This window comes from Notamacropus eugenii, chromosome 1 (assembly GCF_028372415.1).
Source record: "Notamacropus eugenii isolate mMacEug1 chromosome 1, mMacEug1.pri_v2, whole genome shotgun sequence".
Classification (NCBI taxonomy): domain Eukaryota; kingdom Metazoa; phylum Chordata; class Mammalia; order Diprotodontia; family Macropodidae; genus Notamacropus; species Notamacropus eugenii.
In genome coordinates, this window is record NC_092872.1 from 705,729,657 (window position 1) to 705,749,629 (window position 19,973).

At 46.5% G+C, this 19,973-nt stretch overlaps 1 protein-coding gene across 2 annotated transcripts in view; it reads right to left on the bottom strand.

Annotated features, from left to right (window-relative positions):
- Positions 1-18,608, bottom strand: part of PIEZO1 (piezo type mechanosensitive ion channel component 1 (Er blood group)) — a 173,136-nt gene extending 154,528 nt beyond the window's left edge. For both annotated transcript variants that reach the window (XM_072636328.1, XM_072636327.1), the window contains exon 1: positions 18,053-18,608. In XM_072636328.1, coding sequence (XP_072492429.1) covers positions 18,053-18,116 — 64 coding nt within the window. In that variant the 5' untranslated portion in view covers positions 18,117-18,608. The remainder of the gene's footprint in view (positions 1-18,052) is intronic.
- Positions 18,609-19,973: the final 1,365 nt, after the last annotated feature.

Sequence of the window (19,973 nt, forward strand, 5' to 3'; positions counted from 1 at the left end):
GCCTAGACCTTTATCCTCTGAGTCATCCGCCAATGGCCACCAGTTCTACCCCTGCCTGGGATGATTCAGAATGAGCTCCTTATCCAGGAACCAGATCTCTCCCCAAGCTCCTGAGCCACAGTGGGTCCTTGGTAAATCTTAATCATGTAAGTCCTGATTGATCAGAGCTGGAGAAGGAGGAGGAAGAAAGGGAAAGGGAGGAAAAGAAGGAAAATGAAGAGAAGGGATGGGGAAAGAGAGGAAGGAGAAGGATAAAAAGGAGGAGGATGACCAGATCAGAAGAAGATTTTCTGAGAGTACTAACCAGATGAGATCTTAGGACACATAATATTAATGTCAGAAAAGACCTTAGTGGAGGGGTTCTTCACCTTTTTTGTGTCTTGGATCCTTTTGGCAGTCTGGTGAAGCCTCTGGATCCACTGTCATATTGATATATATAATATATATATATTATATATCTCAGTATATTATATATAAATTGAAAATAAATAAAATATATATTTTTTATTTATTTTCAATTTTCAATATTTACTTCCATAAGACTTTGAACTCCAAATTTTCTCCCCATCTCTCCCCTCCCCCACCCCAGAGGAGTATGTACCCTAAACACCCTGTTCCCCAATTTGCATTCCCTTCTATCACATCCCCTTCTCCCATCTATTTTCCTGTAGACTCTGAGTATATATACATATTTTTTAATAATTTAAGGAAATATGTCATTGAAAATAAAAATGTAATTTTTTCTCCATCAAAGTTCATAGATCCATGGTTCTGTTTAACTCCAGGTGTAGGACACCTGTCTTAGGACACAGAATGCCTCAGCTAGACGGGTCAGAAGTAGAAGCAGCCTTAGAGTATCTAATCTAACACTCTCCTTTTCCATACAGGGAGAAAGAGGCCTATATAGGAACATTAAGGGCAGGGTCTGTCTTGTCCCCAGTGCTTTGCATGTACTGGGTACTTTAGGAATATTTATTTGAGCCTAACAGGGCAGCTAGGTGGTGCAGTGGATAGAGCACCAGTGCAGGAGTCAGGAGGACCTGAGTTCAAATCTCACCTCAGAAACTTGACACTCACTAGCTGTGTGACCTTGGGCAAGTCACTTAACCCCAACTGCCTCACCCTGGGTCATCTCCAGTTATCCTGATGAATATCTGGGTCACTGGATTTAGATGGCTTTGGAGGAGAAGTGAGACTGGTGACCTGCATAGCCCTCCCTCACTCAAAACAAAGTCAAGTGCAAGTCAGGTCATCATTTCTCTGATGGCATGGTCTTCTTCGGCAACGAAGGACGAACACACATTTGAGCCTAACAGACTTGTCTGAGGTTACTCAGAATGTGACAGAACCAGACTAGGATCCAGGTCTCCTGCCCCTTGACCTGGAGTTTCACTAGACCACTGTCACCTATTTTAAGCTTTTATTTTCCTCCTCCAGCTAGAGTGGGGAGTCCATGGAGGACAGGGGCCATGTCTGATACATCTCTGTCACTCATTCCACCCCTCTCAGGTATCTAGGACTAGGAAGACTACCCAGGGGGCTCCCTAATTGTCTGCTCTTGGCACAAAGGATGTGGCCAGACCATGAGAACTCCTAGAACTTCCTTCCATCTGTAAAGAGTCAGCCTGGTCCTGGCCTTCTCCTTTCTACCCCTCCAACCCCCTCTGCCCTAAATATACATCAGGGACAGACAGATACACATACACACACACACACACACACACACACACACACACACACACACCCTTCCAGTCACTGGTCTGCCTGAACCACATCAGTTAGCCACTATTTCCCTTCCTCCATCTTTCCTGATCCTCCCAGGGGTCTGTGGACACAGATAAAGCCTGCAAAAGCAGATAGAGACAGATATCGCACAATCTCCCTGAGCAGGATTCTAGAAACTGTAAACTCCTTCATTGTCTGCATCCTCAGTTCTCAGCTCCAGGCAGAGCACTGACCCCTCCCTGGGCATACATTCTCCCAGGCCCTTGTGGAAACATATAACTGGAGAGCAATTTATTCCCATAGAATTAGTCAGTGACTGGTCCTGGCTATAATCCTATAATAAAAATATAAACTGGAAAAAAACACACAGATGAGTTCAAGAGAAAAACAACCAGTCGGATAGTTCTGTTGGAAGTTTCTTTTTTGTAATATACTCCTCCCCCTCAAAAAAAGAAATATACACTGTTGGGACAAATGGGCGTTGAATGGACCATCAAGAACGCAGCAAGGACCTATCATTCACACAGCTGTAGTGGTGGTCACAATAAAATTAACTTTTCTAAAGTACTTTTCAATTTACTGTGCTTTCCTCACTGTCTATAGTATTACTTACCCCATTTTATAGACGAATAAACTAAGGCTTGAAGCCATGGAATGACTTGCCAAGAGCATTCAGCTTCTAAATGGCAATCAGGAATTAATCCCAGGCCAGAGAGGTCTTTCTACTATAATACAAGCACATGCTTCGGAAAACAAAAAAAGGAGGGGAAGCTAGGTAGCACAGTGGATAGAGCACTGGGGACCCGAGATCAAATGTGACCTCAGACCCAGATGCTTGATACTTGCTAGCTGGGTGACCCTGGCCAAGTCACTTAATGCCAATTGCCTCGCCAAAAAAAACCAAAACCGAAGAAGTCAAAGCAATAGCATCCAGTATTGAGGGCAAAAGGAGGGGCAGAGATAAATTTAACTCAATTCCAGTTGACAAATTTTTAGTGAGCACCTGCTTGGCCTTGCATCCATCTCTGTGCCCAGCGTTGCGTAGGACGCCAAAGGAAGATAGATTCCTTGTCTTTGAAGTCTTGGGAGGAGGGAGGGCAGAGGCAGGCTTCCACACTTCCCAGCTGTGCATCCCTGGGTGAGAGGCTTTCTCTCTCTGGGGTTCAGCATATTCCCTTGTTCAATGAGGGGGGCTGGTCCAGATGAGCTCTTGAGGCTCGGGGAGTCTCTGTTTGTCCCAATTCTAACTGGCTGGATCCCTTACAGCTCCCAGGCCTACATACTAACATTCTGTGGTCGAAATTCCCTTCCAGCTCTCACATTCTATTTACTAAGATCCATTCCAGCTCTTACATTCTATGTTTTAAGATCCTACAAAGAAACACTTAGTTAAATAACAAGGCAGACCATAACTGCCAAATGAGTAATGCAGCTACTAAGTGTTTTCAGGCAGGAGGAACTTAGGGAGGAGGGGGAGTTCGATGGGATCTGGAGTGACCCTTCACCCAGAAGACAAGACTTCAGTTCTGCTCCACGCTAACAGGTGACAAAATCACAGGGGGGTCTAAAAGGTGGAATATAGGTGACGTTCAGAACTCACGGTGGAGTGTGGGCCATGAGGTCTTTGCCAATTTGTGTATGGGCTTGGGGAGAGAAAGCAGGGGAGGTGTGGTGAAAAGCTGTTGTTCAGTCATTTTTCAGTCTTCTCCGACCCTTTGTGACCCCATTTGAGGTTTTCTGGGAAGAAATACTGGAGCAGTTTTCCATTTCTTTCTTCAGCTCATTTTACAGAGGAGGAAACTGAGGCCAACATTGTCAAGTGATTTGCCCGGTCACACAGCTGGTAAGTGTCTGAGGCCGGATTTGAATTCAGGAGGATAAGTCTTCCTGACTCTAGGCAGGGAGGGCTCACAAACCTTTCCGAACTCCCTTCCCCCCACCCAAGGGCCCACTAAATCCCTTTAAAGCATTTCTTTCTTCCTGGCCACAGAGGTAGCATACTGGGTAGTGGACTGGAAATTAGGAGGACTTGGATGCAAATCTTGCCTCAGACACTTACTAGCAGTATGAGCCTGAGCCCCTTAGTTTCTTAGCTTCCTTATTGTAAATTAAGGGGTTCCAACTGGGTTACCTTTCAGGCCTCTTTTGAACTCACCAGGCAGTCAGACTGAGGAAACTGATGGAGAGGGAGAGAAGGAGGGAGAAACCGTGGCCAGGGAGACCTGGACAGACACAGCCCTTGGCATGGCCCGACATAAGCAGCAGAGGAGTCAGGCCACAATCACATTCCTTTGGTACCTCCAGCCCAGGCAGAAGGAATTTGTTTACATAGCAGGGTTTTGTTTTTTTTTTCAGAAGGTTAATTTGAGAAGTTGATCCAACAGCGGCAACTTCTAAACAAAAGAGAGGAAAGGGGAGGGAGCAGCACGGGGCGGGGGGAGCGAAAGGGGGAGGAAGGAAGGACTTCTCAGGGAAACAAATCTTGATGCTGCCCTACACCGACCAAGGCAGGCTGGGGCCTGGAGAGCACCAAGGAGAGCTGACGGCCAGAGCAGATCTCATGGGGAGTGAGGGGTGGGTGCCAAGGAACACCCCCACCCCTCCGCCCTAACCCACCATATCCCAGCTATCACAGGCCCAATGGTGGGATCACCTCTCCAGGAAACAATACCCGGAATATGGAGAATGAATAACAGTCCACCCCAGACGTCCATCCAGGCCCAACCTTCCTCCCTGTGGGGTGCTGCCTTTCCCCAGGGCCTCCAGAAGCCAACACCCTGGGCCCATTTTTAGCCAGCCAACTCTCCTAAAAAAGCAACCACAAGAGGCAGCTGTGGGGCCCACGGCCTGCTTTAGCCCAAGCCCTGGAGGCAGGGGGACAGGAGAGGCCTGGAGGAGCCTGGGGCTGTATTTACTTAAGGAGAAAAATAGCTTGGAGATCGAAGGCTGGTAAACAGCCAGTCGCCCAAAAACCAGCCCTGTCCGTTAGACGTAGACTAAAAATACCCCCTATGATTATGCTATTAAACTACCAACACACACACAAATTACCCAGCCCTACTCAACAAAAAGCTTTCGAGCAAGGCTGGGGCCTGGGGGCTGGGGTCAGAGGACTGGAGGCCCAGGCATAGGAACCCTGTGGTGTGTGTACCAGGAGGGCAGGCCGGAGCCAGGCTGGCAATGGCTAGCCAGAGAGATCGGCCCAGCCTTTCTACACTCAGAGCACAGTGACTTCTGCGACTTGGTTCCTTTCCTCCAAGGCCCAGCCAGCCCTGGCTAATCCCAGCTTCTGCCAGTCCAGAGTCAGGCTGGAAGATAAACCCCTTCCCCCTGCATGTTGGGGTCCTGCCGGCTCCATCCCATTTCTGATCAGGCCCTTCCTCTCTCCTTCCCAAAGGGGAAGGTGCCTCCGGACCTGAAGAGGAAGGAAGTCTGACTGATTACACCGAAGCCTTATGCCAGCGGGTTATGAGGGTCACCCCCACCTAGAACCCACTCACCAGCTCCCTATTAATTGTAGGCTTAAATTCAAAGGCTGCTTGGCTTCCACAGGAGCCAGTGTAGTGAAAACAGTACTGGACATCTTCTGACCTACTCTCTCCTCAACTCCCAGCACCCCCTCTGTCCTCCACACACTCCCCATCCCAATACAGCTTCTCTCAGAAACCTGGCATATACCGTTCTCAGCCTATATCCCCTCTCTATCAAGTCTGAAATCCCTACTTCCTCCTGTTTCTCCCTTCTTTGGACCATGGGCACCTTCTGTCTAGAGTCTTCAGATAAGCATTTAATCCCACACTGATTTACCGGAGCTTTATAATACCTGGTGCTTTAAAGTCCATTTTATATCCTTTGATGCTCATCACAGCCTTGTGAGAAAGGTAGTATTATTGTCCTCACTTTACGGATGAGGAAACTGAGGCTCACCTAGGGTCACACAACTTCTAAGTGTCTAAGACAAGATTCGAACTCAGGTCTATCCAAGTCTGGAACTCTCTCCACTGCCCCCTACCTAACTGCTTCCATCAGGAGGGATGAGATGCACATATAAACAAAATAATATAAAATATATTAATATAAATATATGCTATGTAAAATACAATATATCTGGATAAACAAATAAATAAAAGGCAAACGATGGGGGGAAGGTCACCCCAAATCTAGGAGAGCATTCAACAAAACACTTGGAATTCCAGAACCACAGGATGTTCCATCGAAAAGAGCTAGTCTATGAGATTTCAAGCTTCTTGAGGACAGGGTCTGCTTTATATCTCTTTTAGGCTCCCCAGGGGCTAGCATACAATAGGCAGTTAATAAATGCTGATCAAATTGAATCCAGTCCAAATTCTTAATTTCAGAGACAAGGAAACTGAGACCCAGAGAGAAGGAATGATTCCTAAGTTCACATAATTAGTGGCAAATGAGGTTAAGGAAACAGTTTTTCTGTCGTACAGCCAACTACCTTGCTGAGTAAATGAATGAATTCAGAAAAAAACAAAGAACTGTCTTGACATGTCTAGACAGACATTTCTATGACTGAGGCAAGTTCAGGTGGAATTTTGTTGCTACATAGGCCTGGGATTAGAAAGGTAGGGGTGAGGGGCAACTTTAGGAATCTGCAAAAGAACCCCCATTCCACAGTCACCTGCTTGGGTGCTGTCAACTTTCTCTCTCTGGGATTTGCAGCTGGCTATCTGACCTTTTTCCCTCTTAAGTTTTTGAAGCTAAGATGTGTTTTCTCAGCCCAAAGGGACCAGGAAGATACTGCCTGGCTATGCCAAACTTCCTCTACTTAGACTGTCCCTAGCATCAGCTACACACCATGGCCCCCCAGAGCAGATGCTGCAGCTGTTTCAGACCCAGAGGCCTTAGGGAAAGCATGGTGGGAATCCTCTCCCAGTGATGACCCAGAGTCTATCCTGTTACCCCAAAGGAGAGGGCTCTGATGTATGGGCAGGGTGTCAGACTTGATGTCCGATGGATGAATCACTGAGAAGCAGGGAACATTTGTGGATGAAAGTATATCCCCAAATGCATCCCTGAAGGTTTCCATGGCTTTTCTTAAGGTGCCTCTGAAATATCTTTCAAGGGTAGAAATCAGCTGCATTAATCAGGAAGTCAGGAGAGAGTTTCTTTGCCCTCGGCCCAAGAGAGGAAGTCCTACATTCTTGCACTGGGCCCAAGAAAGGAACTCCTACATTCTTAGCATCTCTTCTCTGCTTGAAGGAGCAGTTACGGGCCACAGCCTCTGCTCTCTAGCTTCAGAGGCTGTGAGAAATGGCCCCAGTCTATCCAGAGAACCTGTGAAAACAATAGCAGTCTCTCCAACAGGAAAACTGCCCTTTGGCCCTTCCATCAAACTTACACCTAATGTTTTGCTGGCTGCTAAAATGATGGACCATGTTCCTAGAACCTAGGGAAGCAGGCATGGTACTCACCCTCCCTAGAGAGGAGAAAATAAAGGAAATGAACCAGCCCCCTTCCTATAGGCCTCAGGATCTGGCCCCCAGAGATTGCGAGTGCTGAAGGCATGGGGAGTTGGAAACTCTCAAGACCAACCTCCTGTCTGGATATTTTCCTGAAAAATCAATCAAAATGCTTTTTCTTCCTAAAATCTCTCTATTTATTTTTACATGAATTTATAATCTGTGCCTCTTCACTTTCCTCCTTCATTGGAACAAAAAAACAGAAACAAAATCTTGATCCTATGTATGATGTCCAGCTAAACAAATTCTCATACTAGCTATGCCTGAAAACATGTCTCTGTTTTAAATTCATCACCCATCTCTGTGGCAGGAGGTAAGAAAAAATTTACAAACTACACATGACATACAAATCACTATCCAGGATATTCTCAAGAGATGAGAAAAGAAAAGAAAATACATGTATGTATACACACCCAGCATAATGTATGACAAGGGGACAACAGTTTCCAAGAAAGCACAGATTGGAATGAACGGATGCAGAATGAAATGAACAGAACCAGAAGAATGCCACAGAAACCAAGTACACTGCTGTGAAAGAACTGCACCAGATCAGGACTGAAATGACCTCTCATGATTCCAGAAGATGGATGATGCCCATCTGTCAGCAGAAGGGATGGGCTGGATCAGAGGTGTTAAATCCACCATACTGGGCTGTATGTGGCCCTAACCAGATTAAAATGTCATTGAGAAATATTTAACAAAATAAATAAAAACACAGTAGAACATACATAATATTAATGTATATTTTCTAAATCAATGTGTGGCCTTTAGGGATCATTCAGCAGCCCTCCTTTCATTGAATTTGACATCATAGGACCAGATTAGGGGTTCTCAACCTGGGGTCAGTCAATATGCTTTTACAAAATATTCCAATAATTCTATTTCAATATAATTATTTCTTTTGTAGCCTGATGAATCTTACTTAATGAATTTAAAAGTAAGCAAGGAGGGGGCGGGGCCAAGATGGCGGAGTAGAAAGACACACATACTCTAGCTCTTACCCCACAGCCCATAAAATACCTGTAAAGAAGAAATCTCAACAAATTCTAGAGCAGCAAAAGCTACAGAACAATGGAATAGAGGAGATTTCTAGCCCAGAGTGACCTGAAAGACCAATGGGAAAGGTCTGTCTCACCGAACATGGAACAGAGCCCAGCACAGCCTTGGCCACACAGCATCTGGAGGAACAGGACTGAGCAGATTTCAGGGACAGAATTTCCAGCAGCAGCACAGATCCCTCAACCCACAGGCACTAAAGGTCAGTGAGACAGTTTTTTTGGCTGGCCAAGAAGGGAGCAGGGTGTCCCCATAAGTCAGGCCTCCTCAAGTGGCAGCAGTGGAGGCAGCAGCTGACGGAGGGCTGGGTGGGTGGGGGGTGGCCTCCCAAAGCAGGCAGCAGCCTGCATCCATTGGTGAAGGTCTCATCATAAAGCCCCTGAGGGAACTGAGCCCTGTGTGGCAGCCCTGCCCCCACCTGAGCAGCTGATCTTAATCTCACACTGAATAGTGACCTGCCTTGGCTTAAAACCTCTGAGGGTTTGGAGCAGCTCATCTGAATTTCAGCCCCCAGTGCTGGCTTAGGGGAACTGGAGGCAAGGTGGTTGTGGAGAGGAAACTCAGAAGTCAAGTGACTGGTTGGGAAAATGCCCAAAAAAGGGGGAAAAAATAAGACCATAGAAGGTTACTTTCTTGGGGAACAGGTGTCTCCCCTCATCCTTTCAGATGAGGAAGAACAAGGCATACTGTCAGAGGAAGTCAAGGCCCCTGCCTCCAGGACCTCCAAAGGGAACTTAAACTAGGCTCAGCCCACAATAGAGGAGCTTGAAAAATGAGTTAGCAGCTTACTAAAGGAGAACCAAAAAAATTCTGAGGAAAACAACACCTTTAAAAAGAGGGTAACTCAATTGGAAAAAGAGGTCCAAAAAGCCAATGAGGAGAAGGAGGCTTTAAAAAACAGAATTAGCCAAATAGAGGAGAAGGTTCAAAAGCTCTCTGAACAAAATAATTCGTTGAAAGAAAGAACTGAGTTCAGGGAAATGAATGACTATGAGATAAACCAAGCAGTTAGAAAACAAAACCAAAAGTTTGAAAAAATAGAAGATAATGTGAAATATCTTATTGGAAAAACAATTGACCTGGAAAATAGATCCAGGAGAAACAATTTAAAAATTATGGGACTACCTGAAAGCCATGATCAAAAAAAGAGCTTAGACATTATCTTCCATGAAATTATCAAGGAAAACTGCCCTGATGTTCTTGAAACAGAGGGCAAAATAAATATTGAAAAAATCCACCGATCACCTCTGGAAAGAGACCTGAACAGAGAAACTCCTAGGAATATTGTGGCCAAATTTCAGAGTTCCCAGATCAAGGAGAAAATACTGCAAGCTGCTAGAAAGAAACAACTTGAGTATTGTGGAAATACAATCAGGATAACATAGGATCTGGCAGCTTCAACATTAAGGGACTGAAGGGCTTGGAATGGGATATTCCAGAGGTCAAAGGAACTGGGATTGAAACCAAGCATCACCTACCCGGCAAATCTGAGTATAATACTTCAAGGGAATAAATGGTCATTCAATGATACAGAGGACTTTTAATCATTCATATTGAGGAAAAGACCAGATCTGTATAGAAAATTTGACTTTATAATACAAGAATCAAGAGAAGCATGAAAAGGTAAATAGGAAAGAAAAATCATAAAAGACTTTCTAAAGCTGAACTGTTTACATTACTACATGAAAAGAAAATATTTATAACTCTTGAATCTTTTCTCAGTATTTGGGTAGATGGAGAAATTGTATACACACACACACACATACACATATATAGACAGAGAGTACAAGGTGTGTTGAATCAGAAGAGACAATATCCACACACAAAAAAAATAAAATAAAATAAAAATTAATGGGTGAGGGAGGAAAATACTGGGAGGAGAAAGGGAGAAATGTAATGGGGCAGGCTATAACTCATAAAAGAGATAAGAAAAATCTTGTTCAATGGAGGAGAAAAGGGAGAAGGAGAGAGGGGAAAAGTGAAGCTACTCTCTCCACATATGGCTGAAGGAGGGAATAGCATGCTCACTAAATTTGATTTGAAAATCTATCTTACACCACAGGAAAGTAGGGGAGGAGGCAACAAGTGGGGTGAGGGGAATGATAGAAGGGAGGGCAAATGGGAGAAGGGAGTGACTAGAAATAAACACTTTCAAGAAGGGACAAGGTCAACTGAGGGGGGAATTTCAATGAAGCAAGTGAACCACCTCTCAGAATAAAGTTTTTTAAATTCATAGGATTATAAATAAAACCAATTATAATGAAATGTAGTTATCAATTTTTTGTTACACTAGTTCATGAAGACTTATATGAACTGATGCTGAGTGAAATGAGCAGAACCAGAAGAATATTATATACAGTAACAGCCATAGGATGTGAGGACTGTTTCTGATAGACTTAGCCCTTCACAGCAATGCTAGGACCTAAAACATTACCAAAGGATTCTGGGGCAAAATGCCATCCACATTCACAGAAGTGGAACACAGAATGAAGCAGACTATTTTCCCTTGTGTTATGCTTTGTTTTGTTTTTTCTCATGGTTTCTCCCATTCGTTTGAATTCTTCTATGCAACATGACTAATGTGAAGACGTGTTTAATAAGAATGTATATGTAGAGCTCATACAAAGATTGCATGCCATCTTGGGGAGGTAGGGGAGAGGGAAGGGGAGAAAATTTAAGACCTATGGAAAACTGAAAACAAATTAATTAATTAAAAAAAACTAAAAAAAAGTAAGAGGAAAGCTAGGTAGTGCAGTGGATAGAGCACTGGGCTTGGAATTAGGAACGTTCATCTTCATGCGTAAATCTGGCCTCAGATATTTACTAGTTGTGTGACTCTGGGCAAGTCACTTCACCTGATTGCCTCAGTTTCCTCATCTGTTAAATGAGAGGGAATGGCAAACTGTCTCCAAATGGGTCACCAAGAGCCAAACATGACTCAAAAACAATAAAATCTGAGAAGAGATTTATAGTTTCCACCAGATGGCAAAAAAGAGGGCATGACACAAAAGAAGACGAAGAATTCTCGATCTAGAGAAATACATTTTCAGACATAAGCAATGTATGGATTTCTTTTGTTTGACTAGACTTTTTTGTAATGAAGGAAGAGTTTTGATGGTAGTGGGAAGGAGGGGGAGAGAGAGGAAGGGAGTTTAGATGAGAAGTGAGTGGGGAAAGGGAGAACAATGCCAAATGAAGAAAAAAGTATCAATGAAAATTTTTAAAAATACATAGAAGTTGGTAGAAATAAGTTTAGAAGGAGACCCAGACAAGCTGGGTAATGTTGATATTTCTGTGTTAAATGAAGTATCTGCTTTTTTTTAATACTAAATACAGGGATCCACAGTTTCATCTACAACCCTCCATTTCTGTTCTTTATCTATAGAAGTGTTCATGTTGGTTGGCGTTTATCAAGCTTATTTGACAACAATTGGAAACAAGGATAAAGCAGCATCTCTGTCTTCAGCTTGCTCTAAGATTCTGAATGTTAGAAGATGATAAAGCTGCCAATGAACCAATCCCAGGCAAAGGACTAGGGTGAGAGGGATGGATTACAAATGTTGCAGGAATTTTCATGGGCTGCCATAGTTAGGGAGAGCTCCCTGAAGAGACAGTAGAGTTTGAACTGGTTTTTGAAGAACGGGTAGGATGTCACCAGGGAGAGAAGACAGGAAGGGGAGAGGGAAGGGAAGTCATCAAACTGCCTTGGTGAGGTTCAGAGTGTTTCCCCCCCCACCCCACTCCCTGCCTTATGCCACTATAAGATAGGTGGTTTTCTGTTACTTCATTCAGAGGTCAGCTAATCTAATCTAAATGCAACCCAAAATGTGTTAACTCTGCTGTTTAAGACAGGCTTTAGGAGGGCAGAAGGGCAGTAACCTGCCAAAATATTTCACTTTAAAAGTCAAAACCAAACATATACATGTGTGAACATATACATAGCAAAAGCCAAACATTGGTTCAGTTAACACTATTAGGAACATGGGCATCAATTGATGCAAATTAAAAAAAATAATTTTACTATAATCCCTTCTATCTGCATTTTAAATACAAATAATTAAAAGCAGATATTATCATTTTACTTTGAAATCAAATTTTCATCCTATTGCTCTATTTTCTTTGCCTTATAGATTTTAAAAAATGCATGGTGTCCATTAACACGGTTTCCTTGGAGATATTCTTAAATTCTGGGGCTTCTATGAACAGATAAGGCAAATAAGCAGCTCCTTATGTGGGATTCCCCTCGCAATCTGGCTCCAATCTACTTTTCCTGAGTTTTTGTCATATTACATTTCTTCCCTTATGGCATTCAGGACTCTCCAGTTCTGTCAGAGACTCTCAGACTTCCATTCATCCACACAGGGATGCAGAGTGAAAGAGAGAAATCACACCCAGGCTTTAAAGTCAGAGGACCTGGGTTCCAATTCTGCTTCTGATGCTTACTACCTATGTGATTTTGGATGCATCATGGGAATCTCCCTGAGCCTCAGTTTCCTGATCTGTAAAAGGAAGGGGTTGGACTACACAGGCTAAATCTGACTGTCTTCCAGAATCCTCCCCTTAGGGTCCAGATCAGCTGATGCCTCCTCCAAGTTTCCTTCCCATATTACCACCCCACCCTTGCAGCTGCTTTGTCCCTCTTTTCCACTCCTACACAATTAAACATATTTGTTTACAAGTTTTGTCCATTACTGGTATTTCCAGTTGAATAAACATTGATTAAGCACCTGTTACGTGCCATGCAATCTAATAAGAAAAGATAACACACCAAAGGACACTGGGAAGCAAAGGAGAGGAGGGAGAAGGGACCCCAGAGAGTACCCAGCGAGGAGGCATCTTGTGCCATGTAGTCGAAACCAAGTAAGGCTGTAGATGCAAAGTGGACTGGCAAAGTCCAGGCTTCATTGGCTATAAAGGAAAAGCTGTGGGTGGAGTTCAGGGCTCAGCTCTCCAGTCAGAGGGGAGAGAAGGATGGAGGCCACCAGAAAGCAGAGAACTATTGATTGCATCGAGTCTCATCCTTATATTTCCAGGGACCCAGACGGTGGGAGCTTGAAAATAAAACAAAACAAAAATTGCCTGACTTTAACTTATTGCTATTTATTTCTCAACTTTACTTTCCTCTGAAGAAAATGTGGATCATTTGTGGGTTTATGTATTAGCATCCCTTATTTGGTTTGTTTAACCATTTGATTTTGTTGATAAATGTAAGGAAATAAGATGAAAAAGACCTGACCATCCTGGTATCATAAGGTTCAAGCTAGAAGGGGTCTTAGAAGTTTTCTAGTCCAACCTCCTCATTGTACAAACAGGGAAACTGAGGTCCAAAGAAGTGACAACTTGCCCCAGATCCCCAGTTTGTAAAGCAACAGAATTGGAGTTCAAATGTAGGTTCTATGATTCCAAATTTCAGACCATTCCACTGCGGCACACTGTAGTCACCCACGACTGGAATGTGACTGCTCCATTTTGCAGGAAAGGAAATGAAAGTCACCAGATTCAAAAGACAACCCTGCAAGAAGCTGCTGCGCTTGCAGCGTGGGTAGTCTGGTTATCATCTGCCCCCCATCTCCCACTGCCCACACCTTCTTCAATTCTTCCCTGTAAGGACTGGACACCCACAAACCACACTTACACTCCTTCACTCCTATTCCCATCTCCACCTGGCCTCCAGGGGAGCTGACCTCTGAGGGGTCTCAGTCAGAGATTAAACTTCAGTGGTTGAAGAACATTGGAATGGGAATCTGGAGATCTGACCTCTAGATAACTGCTCTAAGAGGCAGCTAGGTAGTGAGGTGGGTCTGTAGTCCAGGAGACCTGAGTTCAGATCCTGCTAGCTGTGTGATCTGGGTCAAATCACTTAACCACTCTGAGTCTCTGTTTCCTCATCTGTAAAATGGGATAATAATACCTTGCCTACCTCTTTGGTTTCTGTGAGGATCCAAAGAGAACATGTATATAGAACTCCCTCTGAGGACAGAAAATACCAACTTATGGCAGGAGGGTAATGGAGGACTGCAGACACAGCCATGCCTTCACAAACGCAAGGTCCTGGGGCCACACCCCCTCTTGAAAAACAGGGGGTGGATTTTTCATAACATGCTCCGATCCAGCCCAGATGTTAAGAAACAGCAGCAATACGCTAACTGCTTTCTAACCACCTGTTTGTCTTTTCACCCCTAGCAAAGACTGTATTTCTGCCTACCTCACCAGTACCCTAGTCATGTCTGTCTTTCCTATCTGGCTATTGTGGCTTTGGGGCCTGCCCCAACGCAGGGAACCCAGCCTGTCTTCAGAAAATGGGTTCAAAGCCACAGGCTCCAGTGAGGGGGCATGGGGAGTAAGTACACTTACTCAGGTAGGACTGAAACCAGCTGGATTAGACCAAGAGCTTAGCGTCCCAAATGGGCCCTAGGCCCTGAGCCAGGAACCATATTTCTCTCTTCTGATTCTCAAGTGTCCTTCAGTTCCAGCTTCCTGAGTGACAGCAGCCCTGGTGAATGGTATCAGATGTTCTGCTATTAGGCAGAGATGCCTTATAGGGAGTGGAGACAGAGCCTGTGGACTCGGGGCCAAAATGAGTCAAATCTGCACCCTCGATTATTGCTTAAGCCCATGCAGTGCAAATTTTCTGACTAATATCTTCTGACTGATGGCCTCACTCAAGATGAGTTATTCATTTCCAAAGTGCTACAGCAACCAGGGATTGTTTGAAGGGGGCGGTGATTCCAGAAGACCAGGAAAACTGGGGTGTCAAGAACAGCTGTTCAACCTTTTGCTCAACCCTGGTACTTAGCAAACATTAATCAGATTGGAAGGAGCTTCCAATCTCAGGCTCCTTGGGCATTAGAATTGGAATGGAACTTTGAAATTAACTAGGCCAGTCCCCTCATTGTCCAGGCAAGCGAGAACTAGAGAGTTATCCAAAATGATTTGTGTCTGGCCTTGGGCAAATCTCTTCCCTTTCCTGGTCCTCTCTTTCCTCATCTGGAAAACTGGGGAAACAACAGTGGTACTTCCTATCTCAAAAAGTTATTGCGAGGAAAGCACTCTGAAAATGAAGTTTAATGTATAGAAATGGGAATTACCATCATCTTCATCATTAGGGAGAGAACCAGGTTTAGAACTCAGATGTCCTGCCTCCCCATCCAGTCCTCTGACCTGAGCACTGTGCTGCCTCCCCCAAACTGGACAATACCTCCGCAGTACCGGGGTCCTTTCTAGAGAGTCCTGAGGACCCTCTCTGTAGTCCTGAGTCCCATCTAGCCACAATCTTCTTAAAGGCTCAAGGCTTTCTCCATCTATTCTGTTCTCTGGAATCTAATACTGTTAGTTTATAACACTTAAACTGAAGAAAAATAAACTTAGGATCAGTCAGACAGCCTCCTGTCTCAAAACACAATTTCAAGAGTCCATCATGATAAAGGCATCCAAGGCTTTTTTGTTTTTTAAAGAGCGCTTTATTTCCTATCCCTCAACTTAAAAACTTCCAAATGACCAGTTTCTTCTCTGGCTTGTTTTTACCTTCTCCCCCTCAGAAAGCAAACAAGACAGCTCTGTTTACAGTCCCATTTGCCTTTTTGGTTCTCCTGGGTTGGTCCAGACCTCTTCTGTCCAAAGACTGGGCAGAGGAAAGTTTTAAAAACCTTTCCCTCCCCTTCAATGGTCTTCATTGATTCTTTTTTTTTCAGCACTATGAAAACGTTCCCAAGTTTGGTGAGATTTCTTTCCTACAAACCAAACCAAAGGTAGCCCTGTCTGAGGGCTAGGCTAGGACACTCATCTGGAATCCTTCCCCACCAACCCCACCCCTATTTTCTTTTAGTTGCAAGCCAGGACAGTCTTATCCATTGGGTGAATGTGATTTAAGGGGTATTGGTAAGGCTTTCCCTATCTCCCCTCCAATGCTTCAAATTCCAGCTTCATTAAAGATAAGAAGTGTTTCTTTTTGAAAGTTAAAATATTCTATTTCCACTCAAGTGTGAATTAGTTTGTTTTCCCTAGCAGAGCTAGATCCACTTAGAGACTGAGTGTCTGGGGTAGGGGGAAGCCTGGAGTTGTTTCAGCGAATAGAGCCCTGGGTAGAGAGGACTAAACAGGCTGACTTTAGGAAAGACTATTGGATTTGAAATCTAGGGAACTGGAATTCAAGCTACGGGCTCTGACATCTATTAACTGTGAGACTGGGCAAGGTAGGGGAAGGTCTCCGTAAAGTGGAGGTGTGGTGGTAAGCCTGTGTAAACGTTAAAGGGCTAGAGATGTGGCTTGTTATTCTATCGCTAGCAAGTGGAATGAAAGGGATACCAGGAGTGGGAGAGGGACCCTGAAAGGAAGATGGAAAAACATTTTCCATCTCTGCTAAGGTCCCACTAATAGTTTAGACTTCTAAGGACCAACCCAAGAGGGACAAGAGATGGGGAGTGAGAGAAATGACAAATTCAGAGACCCATGAGACCTTTGTGGGGAGGTCTTTGAGAGCAAGTCTCCACGCGAGAAAGAGCTGGATTTAGGACTTGAGGGGTGTGCCTCCTTTGCCTAACCAAACCGAAAACGAAGCTCTTCATCACCCTCTGGGTTTCCCCAAGCCCAGCTTCGATCCCCTCCCCCAAGGGCTGATTACCAGAGGTGAGGCCGTGCTAGATTTCCCCAACGCGGCTGCTGCCATCCCCCTCCCTTCCCCACCTCCGCCGACCCAACCCAGGCTGTAGCTGTAGGGGGCTCCTCGGACTAGGACCAGGAGGGCTCGGAGCAGACCTGTTTGTTTGTTTTTTTTTCCCGAAGGAGGGGACGCCACCAGTTCTGCACGTCCAGCTCGAGTTGGGGAGGAGCAGGGTTAGTGACGGCAGGAGCAGGCGCGGGAATAGACGTTAGTTTTGGACGGGAGGGTCCAAATTAAACAGTTCCAGGCAGGAAACCCGCCTTCTCCCAGATTGGTCAGGAAGTAGTGATGCAAGTTGGCGATTTTTTAAATGAGTGAGAAGGAAAAGGAAGATAGCCCCCCACAGGGACACTGTAATACCGAATGTACGGGGGCCCAGCGTGCCGTTCCCCTAGTCTCCTGAGACATCCCCACCCCAAGACCCCTGGAATGGCCCAAGAGGCCCTATCGGCTTCCCTATGGGTGTCTCGGTGGGGCGCTCCCCTTTGTCTGGACAGCAACGGCCAGGAGACCCCAAAGGGGTGAGGCGCAACCCTGGCACGTGAGACGTCCGGGGCCGCACGAAAGGGCTCCTCCTCCCACCCTCCACGAGCCTTTCCGGACACCAGTGCTGCTGCCTTCCCACATCAGGGCATCTGAGTCATGCCCTGAGGAGGGGGCTGCTGAGGGAGGGGAGGGCTGCTGAGAGAGGAGGGGGCTGCTGAGGGAGGCGAGGGCTGCTTAAGTCTCAGCCTGCTGTCCAGGCTGAGAAGTTCTGGAGTAACTTCGCTCCCGGGACTCCCCACCGAGCTTTGTTTTATGACTCACAAATGCACTTAGCATGAAGGATAGTTAGCTATGCTCACTGGGAGTTGGGGGAGAAGGCGGAGGCCGTGTTCCCCCTCTGGACAGTAACCTCTGGGGCAGGAACTGACTTGACCAAACTTTGTATCTTCTCCAGTGCCTAACACACAGTTGGTACTAAATAAACCTTTGTTGTATTTGTTTGGTTTAGATGCAGGTTATTGGAAACACTTCCCCTCCCCCCTTCTAGGATACTGGGCCCAGAGCGGGTCCCAAGGCCTAGGACCCTTCCTCCTTCCCCACTCACCCACTGCCCACCTCCTCTTCCCCCTCCGCGACTCACCCGCTAGAAGTGAGAGCGGCAGCAGCAGCCAGTAAAGGAATCCACAGAGCGCGTGCAACTCCATGCCGGGGCCGCCCCCCGACCCTCCGGCTCAGGAGGCTGGGCTAGAGCACTAGGAGGCCGACTGAGATCCGTGAGTCCCGAGGCGTAGGGGTGAGGGGCTAGGGGGCCGGGTGGTCCGGGGAGCAGCGCCCCATGGTGCGCAGAGTTAGGCGCGTTCACTCCATGTGCCAGGCGCTGCTTCCAGGAAACTCAGCTCTCCGGCTTCCCCCAGCTCCTCCTGCGCCGAAAAGCAGTCGAGGGCGCCGCCCGCCGCGGTTCCGGAGACTTGGGGGTGGGGGCTCCCCGACTTAACCAGGGGATGGGGTGGGCGGACAAGAGAAGTTGGTGCAGCAGGCTCTGTTCAGGGCTCGGCGCCCCGGGCCCCTGGTCCAGAGCCGAGCGAGGGAGCGTGTCTGGGCGCAGTCCGAGGCGCAACAGCGAGCTCCCCCACTGCGTGCGCTGCAGAACCGAGGTGTGGGCTTCTCAGCTCCGGGAGCAGAACGGAGAGCCTCTGCCGCCGCCTCCCGCCCTCCTCCCAGCCTTTTATAGGCTCTGCCCTCTCCCGCGGCCGCCCCGCCACCTCCTCTTCTCTTTCGCTCTGACAGCCCCACTGGCCAGGATGGCTCTGCGCCCCAGGGATCTCCCGCCTTCTTTCTCTAGTGCCCAGCTCCGACCCTGCTCCCGCTCCCCAGTGTGCGTCTTCGCGGCCCGGAGTCACCGGGACCGGGCAGAGGTGGATCAGGTCCCTAGTCCTTTCCTCAACTGCCCAAGAAGAGGCAGACACCCAGCTGGCTCAGCCACCGGTGGCCAGAGTGCTCCCAGTGAACTCTGCGAGGCCCGGAGACCCCCTGGCACCACCCTCTAATCCGTGGGTGGAAGGATCCCAGTTTCTCGCCCCTCCTTACTGGTCTAGACAGGAGCATGTAGAGAGACTCCTCTCTCCCTAGCTGGATCCTGACCCCACTGGCCTGGCCCAAGTGCTAGTGTGAACACGACACCCCAATTCAAGGCCCCCAACCGGGGCTGGAGCGGTCAGATCCAGGCACGGACTTTCACTTTGCTTCAAGCGCCACGGAAGCGGAGAAGCAGCGCTCTCTACAGTCTGATGGGGAGACCTACACAAATCAGCAGCACCCGGTATACCCTCTCGATGCCCCAAATCCTGGAATTTAGAGCGGCTAGTGACCCTACAGATCATCCCCTTCAACTCTCATTTCACAGAGAAATGATATTAGACTCAGACGCCCCCTTGTATCTGCCCAGCAGGGACCCACCTCGCTTTGTTCCTCGCTTTGTCCTGTTTCTCTGGCCCCTTGATGAATGGGAGGTATAGGTGTGTGTGGTCCAGAGAACTCTGGGATAACCGACAGGAACCCGGGATTTTTCTTTCAGAGACAGTATCATTTCCCAGGCCGGCAAAGGTATGAACTGCTTTTGTAGTGTGAACTTCTGGCATCCCGACCCCTGATCCTGGGTGGTTTCTACCTCCATCTGGTGACCACAAATCACTTTTCTCTATTGCCAGATTTTCTTCCTCATAAAACAGAGACAATCATGACTAATTCACAAGGAAGGGATTAACTCATTAGCAGTTGCAATGTCATTCACTTAACATGCCCTGTCTATGATACACATGACATATCCTGTGTGGGTATTCCTGCCAAATAAAGTCAGTAGGTGCCTAACTTTGGAGCCAAGGAGATCTGGGTTGGAGTCCCTTGAACAATTGTTTCATCTCTCAAAATTCTAGCCAGCTCTCAAATATTACAAATAGCAGAGAAGCTCAGCCACTATTGGTAGATGGATTTTCCTTACCCTGGAGAGCCCTCCACCAGTGAAATCACAGGTCCATCGGGTTACAACAAATGGAGAAGTTTTG